Below are 17,693 nucleotides of genomic sequence, written 5' to 3'. Positions count from 1 at the left end.
TCCAGCACTCCTGCTCAGCATTGCTCCAGCTGCTGACAGGTGCTCTCGTTCGGGCCCTCTGCAGGTACCTCTGTTCCCTGTCACCCTCTGAAGGATAAAATCTGGTGCTCAGGAGGTTTCCTAATGACAGGCCAGCTGGAGGGGAGGCTGAAACTGGGAGCAAAAAGAGGCTTGAGAGGCTTATCTGCTACCTGGCTCCTAATAGAAAGCCCTGCTGGAATCATTTCTGCTCATTAAAATAACGATCACCACTTAACTGTTTCCTAGCTCCAGGATCGGGTGTGCTGGCCAGGCTAGGAAATGGATCTGCTTTTGGCTGAGTCTTCCAAGAGGTGGAAGGGAGCGAGATACCCGGCTCTTACTGAAGGGATGTCAGCGATTAATCTCAAGTCCCCTTGAAAATTATCCCCTCTGGTGAATAAGCCCATTATAGCATCATTTTGTTCTAAAGACGATTAAAATGCCCAAATAGTAGGGACGCTCTGGGGATTTTGGTCGATAGTAGCAGCAGTTCTGAGGGTTTTCATTTCAGGGGAAGAAGAAATGGGAGCATGCGAAGGAACGCTTGGGGTGCGGCATGTGCCGGCGTTTCGGCGCTCATAGGAGCGGGCGTGAGAGCTGCTGAGCTCCAGCCCACCGCTGCCCGAACCCCGCTGCACCCTGTGGAGGAAGCCTGAGGCATGTAGAGAAGAGTCTGGGGGGGAGACAGCTGGGAAGCTCTTGCTGGAGACCTTACTGGTGTCGGATTGATATGCAGATGCCCAAAGCAAAGAGGAGGATGACTTGCCTGCTTGCCACCTTTCACTGCAGGTTCCTCCTGTAGTCCCCTGTCCTGCCATGGCTGGCAATTAATCTGGTAATGCAGGTGGAAAGCTACACTTGCTCCGAAGGCAGCTTCTGGAGCTGTAGCCTGATCAATAGGAATCCAGTTATCTCTCGAACCACATGGGATTTTGAGACAGCCGGGCGCTGTTTGTATGGCTGAGAGCCCTGCTTTGAAACTCCATGCAAATACGAAAATAGCTGCAGCTACTGGCATTTAAATGCATTTCCATGCAATCTCTGTGATAATCTGCCACTGGGGGTGTGCTGTTTCAGTGGGAGGAGGGTCAGAGCAGTTTTCAGCTGATGTCTGGGTGCTGTGAGTTGCCTGCTGAGAAGGGAGGCTTCCTGCTCTGTCTCCATGCACGCATGTGGCCTCCCCTTCCTGAATGCCCAGAACAGCAGGGGATAATTAAATGAAGCCCAACATTAATGATGGCAAGTCAGGGAGGGAGAAGCTTATTAACCTTGCTGAGCTGGAAAGAGTACTGTGTGTCTTTGGGGCTCGGATCTCATGGGGGCTGCTATTCTTGCTTTGTTTTTCTGTTTTCCTGGGAATTGACACAGTTGTGCAGAACATGAAGTGTACCACTGATTCTGTTGCAATCCCTTTTATGTGGCTGTGGCACTGCAGCACATCTGCGAATTAAATCTTAAGAAGAATTGGAATCTAGTCTCTGCTCTCTCATTAGCAGAAATGCTAATTCTCTCTTGGTAATAAAGCCAAAAACAAAAGTATAGGGGTCACCCATGAGAAATTTAGGCCCTGTTTTCCACTCTCCCGTGAAGTGGTGGACAGACTGAGTGTGTAGCCTAAGGTTCTTGAACAGTTTTCCAAGAGGGGACAGATTGAGGAAGGAAAGAGGGGGGAGCAGGGAATGAGAACTGGCAATTAGCCTGCCCAGGCACAGCGCCAAGAAGGGAAGCAGGAGCAGCGAGGGTCCTCTTAGCTGCTGCCTTGCACGTGGGCTAAGTGGGGTTTGCACAACTAAATTTTGGGGCCATTTTAAGCAGTCTGCTTTTAAACACTACTTTCCAATAGTGCAGACTACTTACCCTAGATGAGGGTTGAACTGAGATGTGGAAACCATTGTCAGGGCTTCCAGCGTGAGCTGATTCCCTCCGAGAGGTCCCGTGCGTCCCCCCCAGCGGATGAATTTGACCTCTTCTTTCTCATCCCCAGATCACTGTGTCCACTACTACGACCTCCGCAACACTAAGCAGCCCATCATGGTGTTCAAAGGGCATCGCAAGGCAGTCTCCTATGCAAAATTTGTGAGTGGGGAAGAAATTGTCTCCGCGTAAGTATTTCCTATTAGGTAGGCTAAAAACTGTAGCCCTTGGTTTCTGGCAGTCGTCGGGGCCCTTGTGCGAGTTCCCCGGTGTGGGTGGGTGCGCACAGTAGCTGCTGTGCTTTTCGGAAGCAGATCGTTGCTTTTTCAAAGACAAAAATAGAAATTTGTTCCTGGTGTCACTTGGCTCTGCTCTGTCTTGTGGAGCTAAAAAGCTTAAGAGGAATGCTGAGGCAAACAGATTCAGCTTCTGACCACGAGCCCTGAGATTGGGAAGGTGCAAGTGGATGGTCCCCTTCTGAAGAGCTCATGTGCTTGGGGGTGCTCCTGAGCACAGCTCTGCTGTACAGGAGGCTGCTGGCAGCCCTGGGGATGTTACCAATGTGCGGTAACAGGGCAGCTGGTGAGTGACAGAAGTGATCAAATAGTATTGCTACATCCCAAGAGGGTGTTTAGCCATGGCCCGAAAGCAACTCGAATAGGACTGCCCCAAAACCACGGGGCTGCCTCAGTTCTGGATGTGTTTTCCCGTGTGTAGGAATGAGTGTGTCTGTTGGGTCATGTGGGGAAATTAAATGTGTGTTTAAAATAACTGTTAAATGATGGGGAAAATGCAAGAAACTTTTGGGGTCTGTAGGCTGCTAGGGATATGTACCTTAAGTGTTACACACAAATGTATTGCCATCAGAGGGCAGCAGGGCTGAATCACGGGGTTAGGTCTAGTCCCAGAAAGTAGGCTTGCTGCCTTGTGCTGAGGGGATGGTTATCCACCCCAGTTCTGTCCTCGGTTTGCACATAGCTTGCTCTAGCAGCCTGGAGCCAAAGCAGAGCTTTTTTCAAGGTGTTCGTGCGAGCATCCAGACTGCTGGTGAATTATGCTGATGTGAGCGGTGTGATGGAAGGTTCCCTGGTGACTTCTAGTGCTGCTTACCAGTTCCTCTCTTCTTAATTCCATTAGCATTATAGCTCTTTGTAAGGGTGTTAATTCATACCTGGAACACAGAGCAAATTAAATTGAACGCTTTGAACCAAATCTGACTAAGAAGAACGCATTTAAATAGAAACATAAGGAAGTTGGGAATGTTTTACAGCCATGATCAAGTGGAGCATCATATGCGTGATGCTCCAGGACAGAATGGTGCTGTCCTGCTTGAGCTGGCCACTTGAGAATGGCTATCCCAGAGTCCCGGGAGGAATAGGAAAAGGGCTGTCAGACCTGGACAGGCAACACCAGGGCAAGGGAACTAACTGCAGGGCTCACCTATCTTTGTGTGTGAACAGAAAGAAATGGTGGGGAGAGTAGATTATTTTTCATGTCTTAATTTTGTAAACTGGGCAGTTGGCAGTAGTGACTCACAAAAACAAAGTACTAATCCCTGTTAAGGGGGGGAAAAAGTGTGTTCATATTCTCCAGATTTTTTAACTAAAGCTGTTTTATAGATTGCATTGATTTAGTGTGCTTTGTAGGGTTAGGTTTTGACCTCAGGGATGTTCAGAACTGCCTGGTATTTAGCACAACACGCTGATTGCAGCGCTGATTTACAGAGAGGCAGATTTAACAGAGCAGCACATCCACAATGTTTTTTTGGAGAGGATATGAAACCAGAAGAGCAGTGTAATAGCAGAGGGATCAACGGCCTTTTCCTGTCCTTGTGGTACAGTGGCAGGTAACTGTCATCTTACATGGCGCACTTGTCCTAAGCAATGAAAACATGGCTAGAGCTTGATGAGAAATTGTTAACAGGAAAAGCATTCCATTAGTTAATAGGCTAAGTGTTTTTATTTTAACGGGGAGATCTAGAATATAACATGGAGGTTAAGTGCCTGTATATATAAGGTCTTCTTGATGGGTTAGCTGAGAGCACGAGCTGTCACAGGAACCTGACAGCTTGTAGACCAGGGATTTTCTTTCGCTGCTTCACTCTGTTTTCAGAAGTGTTTAGTTTCCAAGCAACTCTGAAGCTTTAAAAAGCAGCGCTTTAAAAATAATGTTGCTACCCTAATAGCAAAGAAAGCTTATCGCTCTACCTCTGGGCAAAAAAAAAAAGTGGTATATATCTTCTTCCCCTTTCAATGTTTTGCTGTGGTGGTAAGTACAAGAGGAGGGAAGGGAGGGAGCTGCAGCATAGGGCAGCAATGGATGTGGAACAATCAGACAGAAAACACTCTTTCACTCTGTCTGTTTTAGGGCGCCCCCAGTCAAGACCTGGGACCAGGATTGCACTTCTGCTGGAGTCACAGTATTAGAGATAAACTTCATACCTTTGTTGTGATCTGACCTCGTGCTATTATTACAAATGACTAACAAATCTTGCTGCAGCTCCCTTATCACTCCTTTGTCATTCCAGCTGTCACTGAGGGCTGAGATAAGGTTTTTGCAGTAGAGCACGAGGTGCATCTCTCTTGTGCTATATTTTTAGGCAAATGTGACATTGGTGCAGGACTAATGTCAGGAATATTTGATGGATATTGTTGTTTTTTTTTCAGCTTCTAATATTTGGAAAGCAGAAAGGTTGGGTAACACAACCTGTACCTGCCTCCCCTCTCTTCACCTCAGCAGGATGACAGGTCCTACTCCCAATCCCTTTCAAATTTCAGATTAGAACAGCACTCTTTTTCTCAAGGGTGGGTTAGCTGGGCTCTAGTCCCCACCACATCAGCACTTCTTGATGTACTGTGGATTGCATCGCTCTAAGTCAGGGAGTACAAGAATATCCAAAGCTGGCGTTTGCTGGAGAATTACCTCCTGGGAGGTGAGAGACTCAAGTTCCCTCGGATTTGGGGAGACAAATTAATCCTGTATCTCTCCCAGAAACCTGGGGTCTTCCTAGTTCAGTTGAGCTCTGCCAGCCGTAGAAGACTACCCACACCTCTCTTCTTTTGCCAAAAGGGAAATGTTTGCTAATGGTAAACAGGAAAACATTTTGAAGGCAGGTATGCGTGCATGTGGGGAAACAATGTAAAACATTGATTTTGATTTTTATCCCAACAGAGTTGTGTATTTTTAAAAGTAATATTTAGCTTCACTGTCAAGGTGAAAACAGTTTGAGATTTGTATCCAGGCAGTCCCCTGATGCTGGGCAGGAGGAGAACATCCTGCTTTCAGGGCAGCTGGAGGGGAGGAGACTGCTTCCTACCTTGACTCCTGTAAAGGCATGAATGAGAGTTGGAGCAAGCAGGCAGAAAGGAATGGCCTTTGTCTATTCTGTAGAGGTTAAATAAACATTGAAAAAAAAAGTGGCCTGGATCTGCAAGGATTTGGAGGAGGCAGTGAAGGACCGCAGGCTGTGTACAGTTCAGTGGAGAATTCTGCAATTGATTGGAGAAAGGGAGAGTAATAGGAATTATTTTATTCAAACATGTAATGCATTTTGATGGTCTTTTAAGATGATGTGAGCCTTTTCCAAGCTCAAGCTGGGTTGCATGTGATTGAAAGTGAAATAAATCTCACGGAGTGCACCGAGACTTCCCACACTTCCGTTGCAAGTAGAGTGTTAAGGAGCAGTGTTTCAAGTGAGGATTACCTTCCATATGGCAGCAGTGTAACTTTAAGTGTTGTTTTCAGGTCAACAGACAGTCAGCTGAAGCTCTGGAACGTAGGGAAACCTCACTGTTTGCGCTCCTTCAAGGGTCACATCAACGAGAAGAATTTTGTAGGGCTGGCGTCCAACGGAGACTACATTGCCTGTGGTAAGTAGAGCAGCCACCCTGACACATGTTAGGGTGACTCCTTGGAGCTCCTGCCTCTCCATTTGCAAAGCATAACAGCAAGGTACCAAATAGCTGCGTGGACCGCTTAATTAGAGGATTGGTCTGAGCTTCCACCCTCCTCTCCCTTCACAGGGAATGGTGTAAGGAGCCTGATCTAAGGAGTTGTGAACTTAGTTTCCTCTCGTTAGAGATGAGGTCTTTATATATGATGATTCGGGCTTGCTGTCACCAAAAGCTGATTGCTAATGTAGTTGCTGTTGATACGGTGTATGTCTTTAAAGTTTATCAACTGACACATCCGCCTGTATCTTTCTAAGAAAGGTCAGTAGCCTGGACCACATGAGCGATCACATTCTTGTCACTTAGTACAGCATTCTGCGTGGTGAAGCAAAGACTCCCTCTGTGTGAACAGCTTTCAGAAGACTAAATCACCCTTAAGCAGTTACTCCTTTGGTAGCTTGTCTCTTTGCCACTTACGTCAGACTGTTGAACCCCTGCAAATCCTCAAGTCTTGGTGGAAGAGCAATGGCATGCTGATCCCTGTGGGATGAGTGGGATGGCTGCTCCAGTGCTGCGGGGAGGAGGACCTTAGCTTGTGTTCTCTGATCTCTCCACAGCTTGCAAGGCAGAAACTGGGATGGATTTCTAAACAAAGTCTGCACACTGTCTAGTTTCTCTTACTTAAACCTCCATAGACCAAGCTGTCATATCTGATTACTGCAAGCAAAACTGTGACAGTGCTACCTGCCTCATGGCTGTAACGCCAAGCAGGCATTCCACGCACTAGTGTAGATGCACTGCTCGGATTGCTGGGCCCTAAGGAAGTTCTGGAGTAAGGTCGGGGTCCTGGATATTTTACAGTTGTCTTGTAATAAAGCCTGGCTCTGTTTTAAGTATTGTGAAAGTTTGCTGTGGAGCATGCCCAGTTGCTAAGGCACCATGAGCACGATGATAACTGCTAGGAGGAAGTGTCATGTCTTTAAACAACAAAAGAGCTAAGAAGCCTTATTTTTGTGCCTCTTTGCAGAATGTAATCTTGCATATTTACTTTTTATTTCCAGGAAGCGAAAATAATTCCCTTTACCTATACTATAAGGGCCTCTCAAAGACACTGCTGACGTTCAAGTTTGATACGGTCAAGAGCGTCCTGGACAAGGACAGGAAAGAAGATGACACAAATGAGTTTGTGAGTGCTGTCTGCTGGAGGGCGCTTCCAGATGGGGTAAGCTTCCTGCTCGGTCAGCTGGCTGGGTGCTAAAGGGATGCCTCCTGCTTGCTTAGGGAATGACACCGCTGAGGGTTTGACTGCATTTGGTGTTTTCCTGGTTGTGGATAGTACAGACCAGTGTAAGAAAGTCAAGAGCTGCAGGGTAACTGAAGCACTGTGGACCATGGGAGGGGAAGCCTGGAGGACAAGGGACTGCTGTGGTCTAAATTCTTCCACCTGTGTGTCTGAATTTCTTTCCTTCTGCATCTGAAATCCCCAAAGGAGAACTGTTTCTCTGACATGCAAGTTGTTTGTGTGTTGTGCAGCAGTTTCGTTGCTTTAACAAAGGCGTTTACAGATATTGTGCACCTTTATTTAAATGTTACACTATCCACATGAGCTTGCTCGTTGAAATACATGCTGTGTGTTCAGATAAGTAAAGACGTAAAAGGTGAGCCCAGGCTGCAGTTACTTCAGTGAAAGGCAATTCATATATGTAAAGCATGTACTGATGCTGCAAGCAGACCTGAATCCACTTTTGAGAGTGTTCTTTAGGCGTGGGGCTGCTTTGGAGGCTGAGAATGCTGCTTGTAAATTCTGAGTCTCTTTAAAATCCTTGTGTAAAAAAACCTTGAGCAAGTGACTCTCTCCTATGTAAGTGTTTGGAGATCAGATATTTAACTGGTTTGCTGGGAGGAGGAGGAGAAGAGCTCATCCTAAATGCGGTCTTATCAAGCAGCTAAAATGGAATGTTGCCTAATTGATGTCCTGAGACTTTGCATTCACAAAGATAACATTTTGGAAGGGTAACATCTACCAATCTGTTTCAGTATGAAGAAACTGCCCCCACAACTGTGATTCAGTTGTAACTGTCATGAATGTCAGATGAATGCTTCTGAGTAGAGAAAAAAAAAAATAAACAAAGATCAAGCATCTGAAATAATAGATTGCACTTTCAATTGAAAATTGAAAAGTGGGGTGTTTCAGTTTGAGCAGTGGGCACAAGAGTAAATGATGTAGGGTCACTGTTTTTCTGGCTAGGGATTTAGGGGGATTTCATATATACAGATAGCGCATCTCAGATGAAGAGTGACTATTGGAAGTTGTGTAACTTTGTTTCTGCTGGATAAAAATGTGCTGTGGGAACCTGGGTCCATATATGCCCTTTCTTTAACTTTCTTTACTACAGTGTTTTTCTGTTGGGTTGTCCTGCTGATCTCCTATGCAGCTTTCCTACAGACCACACGATAATTGTGGCCTCACCCCTTGCATTATTTCTGTTGCTGCCCACTCCTTACCAGGCTTACTGTGCTTTACAAACCTGCTGTTCAAACCGCTGGGAAACTTCTGAGCAGTCACCAAGAGCTGTCAAACAATTCTTCGTAACTAGAACTAAAATATCTGTGCAATGAAAACGTAAGAATTTACAACCATAACAATTCAGGAACAGTTAAATCAGGCCCATAAAGATTGCACCAAATAATGTTTAAGCTTTCCCTTGTTAAGCGGCATTCAGAATCCGTCACCACTCTGATTTTTTTCCTATCACTCCTCTGCTTTTCCCTGGGCTACTTTCAAATTAGTGTTTCTCCCATGGCAGCCTCAGTACCCGGCTTCCGTTTGTAATGAAAACAGCAAAAAGCTGCCTGTAGTCTGAGAACCACTGGCTGAGCATTTTGCTTTACCTGTCTGCAGTGCGTGCCATCCTGCTTTACATCCCGAGCAAGCAGTCACGCTTGCTTTTGCCAAGAAGCCTTCATGTTTCCTTGTACCGTCCCTCCAGCCTCCCCAAGACGTGAAGTGCTCTTCAGCGACGCACCCGCACACTTGTCCTTCCTCTTGTAAGGGTGCAGTGGTCCTCTCAGGTCTAATTGAGACTTTGTTCATGTTCTTTGGAAATTAAATTACTGCACAGCCAAAGGTCACTTACATCCGCAAAGTCTTGCTCAAATGATGGAACTTTTATTCTCCTTTTTGATAACGTCTCTTAAATTGACAAGATTCTCAAATGACCTGTGTATGTACGGGCTCCCTAAAAGCTGGCGTGTTTTTTAATGATGCTCGGATGAGAGAAGTCCTTTGCCTTGCAGTGCTGTCAGTGTGTATGGGAATTGGCAAACTTACAGCCTATTTCTAGCTTAATTGCAGACTTTGATCCTGAGTGAGTCACCCGGCCTTAGTTTCCTCATTACAGGAGCTACCACACCTACCTCTTACTGCTGGGGGTGGTCGTGCTGGTTCTGCTGGAGGATACCTATGTCGAAGCGCAGAGCTCAGCACAGGCTAGGAAACCTGCCAAAGAGCCATAGCAAATGCTGTGGGTAAGCTTTGTGCTGGTCTCCGTGCCTTGTTGGGCCAGTTCAACACCACCTTGCTCATCTCCACGGCGGTGGTCACTGTGCAGTAAGTTCGGTTTGCAAATGGGAGTCTTTCAGGCGGGGGGCTGCGGGCGCTGCGTGCCAGCTTTTCCCCAGGACACCCCAGCAGAACAGACTCTTCTGTTTCCCCGTGGTGTTGCTCTCAAGGACTGTTCTTTAATTAACCTTTTGAGATGAGATGAGTAAGTTTCAGATCTGTCAGTTATCTTGGGAAGCAGAAATAAGTGTGCTCCATTTCACGCACTTAAGTGCAAAATCTTGGATCCTAATTAAAACTTAAACCAGAACTTTCAGATGAAATGTCATTGATTCTTTCTTAAATCTATTTTTGTATAATTCAAGCTTTTCCTTTCTCCTGAGCCAAAGTCAAGCTGTGCCAGCAGTCCTTGCCAGAATCCACTGTTGTTCCCCCCTCTCTTGGTCTTCCGCTGCTTAGGATGATGCAGAGACCTTTCTACTCTACCTGTCGCTTCTCCAGCTGCGGAGGTCCAGGCAGTGTGTTTTTTCCACATGTTGAAGCTGTATTGAGTTACAGAAACGGTTCTCTAAGTCCTTATTAGCTTTTTGCGTAAGGCTTATTTATTTTTCAGCTCTTACAGTTAAGTAATTTTTAGAAATGAGCACTAGCTTGTAGGGTAATATTTGTTAGACTATTCAAAGAGAAATGTTTCAGCATGTACTTCAGGGAGCAAGCCTTTGTGCTGCTTTTGATGCTGCATTTTGAACAAAGGTAAACGGGCTATATTATTTTTTTTTAAGGCAGTCATTTGTATTTTGTGGGTAAAGCCATTTGTCACTTCATTTTCCTCTAAAAAACAATCAACTTTGAAAAGTAGAGAAGACTTCAGGAAATTGTTGGCCGAAGTGACCTGATATTATGAGTTGGTAAGTTAGAAGCAGGATCAGAGACACATTTCAGAATCCTCCCAGAACTAAATCTTTCTGTTCCACAAGTCAAGTTTTTTTAATATACCTGTCATCCCTTATTTCTGGCACCTCAGCAGGATTTATCTAACTTGATTTGAAACCCAAATCTGGTCTTGAGATGGCTGCATACATTCTTCTATTTTGTTAGCATCTAAGCAGGCTAAAGACATGATGTTTTCCCCTTCCATAAAGGGGACACCTTTTGTTTGGACCTGGTTTGCCATATTCCAGAGTCCAAGATGTGAATCGCACGTCTCTTAAATTGTTGCAGCTCAAGTAGCCCCTTTCCCAGTCATGGTTAGTATTTTTCAGAAAGAAGCTGTCAGAAGAGAAACCAATGCTGAACCTGCTCCCAGGACAGCAAAAAGGTATTACTGGTGAACAAAGAAGCAATTTGATTATGTAGATTAAGCATGGCTCAATCTATCATAATCACTGTAAAGACTCCATTTAATTTTGTACCTGTTTGCATGAGTATTCATTACTGCTGATAAGCAGGTTAGCTGGGGAAAGATTTCTCAAGCTGAAATGTCAAGGTTTCGATACGAGTAAGGAGATAAAGATAAGAGCAGGAAAATGCTATGTAAATTAGCTTAGGTAAAGCCTTATTTATGTGTGTGTATATATAAAATATACATATATTTTGTCTTTTGGAGGGGTAAGGAAGGGAATGCATTGAGAGCAGTGCTGCAGACTGTATCCAAGGCACCTAGCACTAATGAGGGGGTCGGGGGCTGCGTGCCGGGAGGACTGTGGCAGGAGGAAGAGCAGGGGCACGGCAGCGCTGTGCAGCCATCTCCTTTGCATGACATGGAAGGTGCTGGTGCGTATTTCCTCACCTTGTTGGCACTCCACAACAGTCAGCTCAATTTAGAGGAGTCTGGAAACAACTGCCCAGCCACAAGGGAGAGAAGCAGGCTGTGGGACTTTGGGGCATTAGGCTGCCTTTAGGCACTCGTGTGACAGAGATCTTCATAACTAGTCTTACATCTCCAAACTAATCTTCGTTAATCTCTGAAGATGGAGATATTTCCTTCAGGTAGGTTTTTGGTGCAGCTCTTTGGAAAGCAAGCTTTTCCTCCGTTTGTTTTTTCAACTCCCCTCAACACTCAGCTTTGTTTCTTAATGATGTCTGGCTTGAATTCTTTAAATAGAAACCTGTAATTATTTCACAATAAGCTGGTCATTTAATAGGGCTGTAATCTTGTTCAGTGATGAAAAGTAGACATCCTTTGTTTCCCAGTAGCCTCATAAATGGTACGCGGCATACACATGAGCTAGCGTGGATTCTGATAATTTACAATTGGCAAATTGGCTCCCTTCACTGGATTTAATTTAGCCAATACAAATTATTTTAGGAAGTGATTCATTGCCATTTTAAAGCACTAATTAATTTGGATGACTTATGAACATTAGAAATGAAACCTCCTTTGTCATTCCCAAATAACCAAATTGCTTATTCAGTGACATTCCTGAGTAACTTGTATCGAGTGCAACTACATCCCTTGTAACTTGAAATGTTGGTTTCAATGGGACTGGGGGGGGGGGGGGGGACAGGAGGAACACTTCATATTTTTGTGCTTCTTTGCTGCTGGAGTTTACAGTCTCAAAACTGCCAAGAATTTTGGCTTACAACTTCGGCTCAGGTTTGCTTATTTTCACAGCATCCTCAGCTAGTTGTTCAGATGGCAGTTAAGGGGAGAGAAAAAAGCCTGCCTGAAGTGGTCAGACCCAGACCGTCCTTTGCCTCCCTCTGGTCCAGGTGGCCGCGCAGGCAGTGGTGGGAGCGTGTCCATGGAGGGGACCTGAAGTTTTCTGCTTCATCCTTTCTTGCCTGAAGCAGGGCTGGGCTTAGGTTCCTTGGAAGCTGGCCCCTGGCATTCCTGAGCAGCATCTCCCAAAGTGGTGTTCTTGCAGGTTATTCTCTGATGTGGCATTGCAGTGTCCTGGAAATGCAGTAGTTTTCCCTTGTGACTGATACACGCAGCAGTTTATGGCAAGCTGAGAATGATCGGCTTTTAAGAAAGCTAGGAGACACAGCTTTGATCAGATTTATTCTTTTTTTTCCTCTTCCCCTCCTAAAAATCTTCAAAGATTTTCTTCCTCTGGTGGAACTTGCCTAAGCCCCATAGCGTGCATGCTGTGAAGCTGGAAGCTGTGTGATAGCTTCCTGCTCCTCTCTAAATGCCCTCTTCTCTCTGGCCTTTGGCTGTGCTTTAAACAAGACGTTTTTGACTTTTTTACTTAGCTGCTTCACACTTTCCAGTCTTAGAAGGGAAATAAAATATATTTACAATCTATCTTTTTCATGTCTTCTCCTCCTTTCTTTGCTTGGGAGTCTCAGATCTTCAGTGGCAGCTAGAATATTGCAAGATAACATCAGGCATGATGAGTTTTTTTTCCAAATCTTAGCTTATTACTTATGCATACCAATATACATGGTATATTTTGTTTTGTATGCCGCTTGAAAACTACTGTGTGCAGAGTCATTTCTACCTTAGACGTTAAAAAAAAGTCACCAGTTCAGTACGTGTGCTCCTTGGTTTTGAACGTGCCCACATTCTTTCATACCCACATCTCTTCAAACACTCACTTTGGGGCTTTGTTTTGTTTGGCCAAAGAGAATTTATTTAAAAAAAGTTACTCTAACAGTGTTTTATTCCTCATCACAACCCTTGAAGTCCAACTGCAGAGAACTTCTTGGGGAAAAACATCCTCTATTATTAACAGTTCATGCATTATATTGAAACATCAACGTTTTGACACTTTGGTCCGTGTGAAAGACCATCTTGGTAATGTGATTATGCAAATTATAGGCTTTAGGAGAAAGTGTTTAAGTTGGACTCCTTCGTACAAGAAGACAAATATTGGTAAATGCTCTTTCATTACCACCTCTCCCCGGTTGCAGGGTGCCCTCTGAGCTCCCTCCCAGCACGGGGGGCGAGCACCAAGGACAGGGCTGAAGGGCATCAGGCACTGCCCCGAGCACTGGCTTCTGCATGCTCCTCATGTCTGCTGAGGGGCATTTGGGGGCAGAAAAAGATGCCTCGCCTCCCCTGTTTTGCTGTTTCAGGGCTTGACACGGCATGCCAGCAGGTAGCTGGTGCATAATGCGTATGTTAACTCCTCCTTTTCTAGATGCAGAGCAGGCTGTGCAAGCAGAGGGGATGAGGCTGTCGCCTTTGTTCAGCCCTGGAACTTTAGGTCCCCTGTGGTACTGCAGCAGTCTGATATCATTCTAGCTTCTATTTTAAGAATAGCCTCTCCAAGAAGTGTAGGTGGCTCTTTTTTTCTTCATTTGTTAGTTGTAAGTTTACATTTACAAACTCAATTTCTCTCTCCTCCTGCAAGGTGAGGCGTGTATCTTTTTTCCTGCATAAATCACAGAAAATTGCCATGGGGGTGATGTGTTTTTGAAGTACAGACAGATCAAAGTTGCCCATACCTCTTGAATGAAGGCAGTACTTACATTCAGACTTCCGTAGCTGATATTTGCTTACCAATGCATCTCTCCTAGTGCCAGGAGAAGTGTGATGCAGATGGGACTGACGTCTTCCTTCTTGGAGTCATCTCCTTCCTAGAGCAAGTGAATGACACAGTGGTCAGCATAACTCTGGGTACTGTTGACACTACAGTTCAGTAGCTGATCCCGGCGGTGCAGCTGTATGGATAATGGATTGCAGTTCACTCCACTGTAAGCAGAGGTCCACACAGGTTCTTGTTCTTTCGTAGGTTTTAAGAAAATAGCAGCACCCCCACGCAATAGAAATTGTGTTGGTATGGTACACGCTGTGAGCTGGGGGCGCAAAGTCTCTGCAGCTGTCATTAAACTTGTAAGTGGCTGTGTTTCTCCCCTGTTGGGACTCTGCTGCTTTAGTAAGCATCAATTCGTTATGAAGGTCTGAGTTGTATAATGGATGAAACCAAGTCAGGAATGCACCTGGAACTTTGACTTCCTTCCCAGCTCCATCCTTAGTTCCCCGTTGTACCATACAGGCTGAGGAGCAGCAGTATGTATTGTGGGGCCCTTCGCATAAGCTTGTATCCCCAACAGGACCAGTTAATAGAAAACTGCTTGTATTATGACAATGCTCAGGGACACCTTATGTATTCTGTGGAGGGCAAATAAGAGCAGATTCATATTCAGGGAGCATTTGCTTATCAAATTAAGCTTTGGTATGAATTTTTCCTTCCCCACCAACCCTCTGCAGTGCTGCTGTTGGACCCTTGGACTGAATTCTGATACATGTCCTGCCGGGCTGTAAACAATTGATTAGGTTGTTATAAGGTTTAGATTTTTTTTTTTCAGATGATGCCTAGAAACCTGCTTACTGTGAGTTGTCAGCTTCTCTTTTCCCATGTTTGTTCTTGGTGTCTTTGTGAGAGAGCTCAGCCTCGTGATTTTTTCATCCTCTGTAGTATGAGGCTTTAGAGGGGGAGGGCTTGCGCTCTCTTCCCCCAGAACTCATAGCCCTTGTATAGGAAGGCCTAACTCTAACACTTCTTCCACCCCCCTCCACAAATAATGCTGCCGCCCCCTTCTTGTCCCTGCACAGGGGGCTTTGCTCCAAGACACTGCAAGCAGTAAGTCCTTACAAGAAACAGGCAAGGTTTGCAGGTGCTGGAGCCAGCTTCTGTTGCCTGATCTCAAGCTCCAACAAAAGGTGGTCTCCTCTGAATTAATCACGAAGACTACACGAGCAGCCTCTGCTATCCCTTCCACTGTTAAGTTCATCTGGCTTTGTTTGTTCGTGGTTTGTGGGTTTTTTGAAGTGCCGTCTCTCTGCTGACATCTCTGGTTGGAACAGAGGAGCCAGTGAGATGAGCTCTGGCTATGTGAAGCTACTTAAGGAGCTGGGCAGTACTTGGCTCGTGGTTTATGAAGTAGACGAAGGGGCCATTTAAGATGGAACTGCAAGGGTAAAAATATATCTCACCATGTCGTGCTAAAGGAGGAGCCTGGTTTCAGAGCAGTAAGAGCGATGCAGGTTTCAAGAAGCCATTGGCATCAGGCTCACCATCACCCAAAAGTCATCTTCAGTGGAGCAGCACAATTCCCACACAGAGGATATTTGGAACCCTCACTGCTTATGTTCTGCTGTCACTGCTGCTTGAAGGTGGTTTTATAACCTCATCCCCTTTAAAAAAAAAAGTGATTGCTTCAATTACTGTCAAAGCAACCTCTCAATATTTTTTTCTCATTCTCTGGTGCACCTCCTGATGGCGAGTTCTGCGAGGCCACCACCATTCAGGAGTTGTGGTTCATGAGCTGCATCAACCTTGTGCTCTGGTGCTCCTAATTAAGCAGCTTTACTGGCAAGGATTTAATGTTTTACAGAGTCTAAATGAAGTGGAAAAAATATGAACTGATTTTTTTTCTTTCCAGCACAAGATTTTGATCAGATAATTTAACCTGTGGGTGAAATGGAAGTAGAAGCATTTATGCACAGGTCTGCAAAAGCTTTGCTTTATGTAGGTCTCTACATTAACAGTTCTTGGCTTTGGAGTAATCCTTCTGAAGGCTTCCTTATGCTTTCTGCACTTCCATTATCAATAGCAAAACCCCAGAGCATCTTGAAACCCCGTAACTTGTGACCAGTTTAACGCCAATTGCATTGCTTGTTAGTAAGACAAGAAGTTCAGCTTTTGTGACACTGCTTTTCTAGCAGCAAAAAGGATTTATGTCTCTCTAACCTAGTTAAACTACACCAGGTTTCTCAGTGTTGTCACAACCTCCTAACCAAGGCCAGATGAGCTAGCAACCTGCATGCAGTCAGCTGGAATCGAAACTACTTGGGTATGTAATTAGGATATGTAATTATTTTCTGTAGAATACCTACAATTATAACAAGCAGCCCTGCCTAAGGAAGAGAATCAGGTACGGTTCAAAAATGATGTTTTACAATTTAATGAGTACCTCCTGGCCAGGAGTGGTGCTGGTGGTGTCGGTCGTGCAGCTGCGCAGTGGGGTTTGCCCTTGCACAAGGCTCTGCGAGGGAAGCAGTGCCTCAAACAGCGATGCCTCTTTCATGCTGTTGTATATCAGAATCGCTTCCTGAACTTTTATCTGGTTGCTAAAGCTGTAGGAAAGTAAGCTGTGCGATGCAGTAGTGGATTTTCTAGATTTACTTCCTATGTCTGAAGTGAATATTAAGCTGAGCAGAGAGGCGCAGCCAGGGGAGCGGGCAGATGAGACAACTGCATTGTTTTTCACTTATTTATAATAATGAGAAATACTGGAGGGAAGATAAGTAGTATTACATATACTGGGAGGAAAGATTGGTTCAGATCCATAAAAAAAAGTTCCTTTTACCTGTAATCTGCAGATAGTGTTATAAACTAATTGCAGCAGGAGCAACCACATCCCTCCTCACTGGCAGAGACTCAGCATCCTTATCCTTGGTCAAGCCTCCAAAGCAAGCATACATGAATTTTTCTTTTCTTCCTAGTTTCTTAGTTGATCAATTCGATTGAGCCATCATTGCCTTTCTCTTCCAAGACAGGCTTTTCTACAAAGCAGGCTGATCGGGACAAGTTTGTTCTCCAGACCACCCACTAATGGAAAGCCTGTTTAGTCTGGGAAGTGTGTGCTCATGGAAAGTCCTGACTTGTTTAGCACAAAATATCCTTGATTAAAACTGAAGGTTAATAGTGCTTCTGTATGTGTCTTGGTTTAGAGCTTGCATGTTAGCTCCAGCATTAGCAAGGATAAATTTGAGCTAGCAGCAGTTTAAAAAAAGAAAGAGAGAAATGAGCTGGAAGTGAAATACAAATGTCCTTATTTAGTACAAAAGGATTCATCTTGCTGTAGGCTTTTTGTTTTCGTTAGGTTCTCACTTGACTTGACAGTGCAAAAGAAGAAGTTGGGCAACGTTTGAGAACGTGAGGTAAAACAGGAGTTAGCAGCTTGTGAAATTTGGGTTCTGGTGTTGCAGCAAGCAGCAGCCTGTGCTCATAACACGCAAGTTTTCCTTGTTCCAAAATGTTAGAGTATATATTTACCTTACGAAGAATAAGCAGAGAGTCACACTGAAAATCACTTTGGTGCTCAGATGTTTGTATAAGAAAAATACTGCTTTAAAGATTTCTTTTAGATAAATGTTTGGATAGCAGTGTGCTTCCAGGGCAGGGAGGCTCACTTCGCTGGCAGCACCCTTCCCAGGGCACCCTTGATTGCAAACTCAAACCCTCTCCGAGTCCCTTGGATGCTTTCTGCAGTCATCCCTGCGGTTCCCATAAGAATGCTCCCTGCTTTCCCCAGGAGCAGAGCTGTCTGAACGTGCAGGTGGGGACAAGGATTGTCTCCTTGTAAGCCAACTACAGCCTCAAAATCTTTAGCTTTTGATCCCCGGTTTG

At 45.0% G+C, this 17,693-nt stretch overlaps 1 protein-coding gene across 6 annotated transcripts in view; it reads left to right on the top strand.

Moving 5' to 3' along the window:
• Window positions 1-17,693, top strand: part of COP1 (COP1 E3 ubiquitin ligase) — a 133,438-nt gene that overhangs the window by 87,846 nt on the left and 27,899 nt on the right. For 5 of the 6 annotated variants that reach the window (XR_013954233.1, XM_080601948.1, XM_080601946.1 and 2 more), the window contains exons 16-18: window positions 2,006-2,123; window positions 5,680-5,804; window positions 6,887-7,047. Coding sequence is in view for 5 of the 6 variants with exons in the window: in XM_080601948.1 (XP_080458074.1) it covers window positions 2,006-2,123; window positions 5,680-5,804; window positions 6,887-7,047 (404 nt within the window). In the remaining variant the exon portion in view is untranslated. Of the gene's footprint in view, window positions 1-2,005; window positions 2,124-5,679; window positions 5,805-6,886; window positions 7,048-16,049; window positions 16,111-17,693 lie in introns of those variants that run through there. The other variant, XM_080601947.1, reaches the window with a different exon arrangement.

This window comes from Anser brachyrhynchus, assembly GCF_964034855.1.
Source record: "Anser brachyrhynchus genome assembly, chromosome: 8".
Lineage (NCBI taxonomy): Eukaryota > Metazoa > Chordata > Aves > Anseriformes > Anatidae > Anser > Anser brachyrhynchus.
This window is presented reverse-complemented; position numbering and strand designations above follow the sequence as displayed.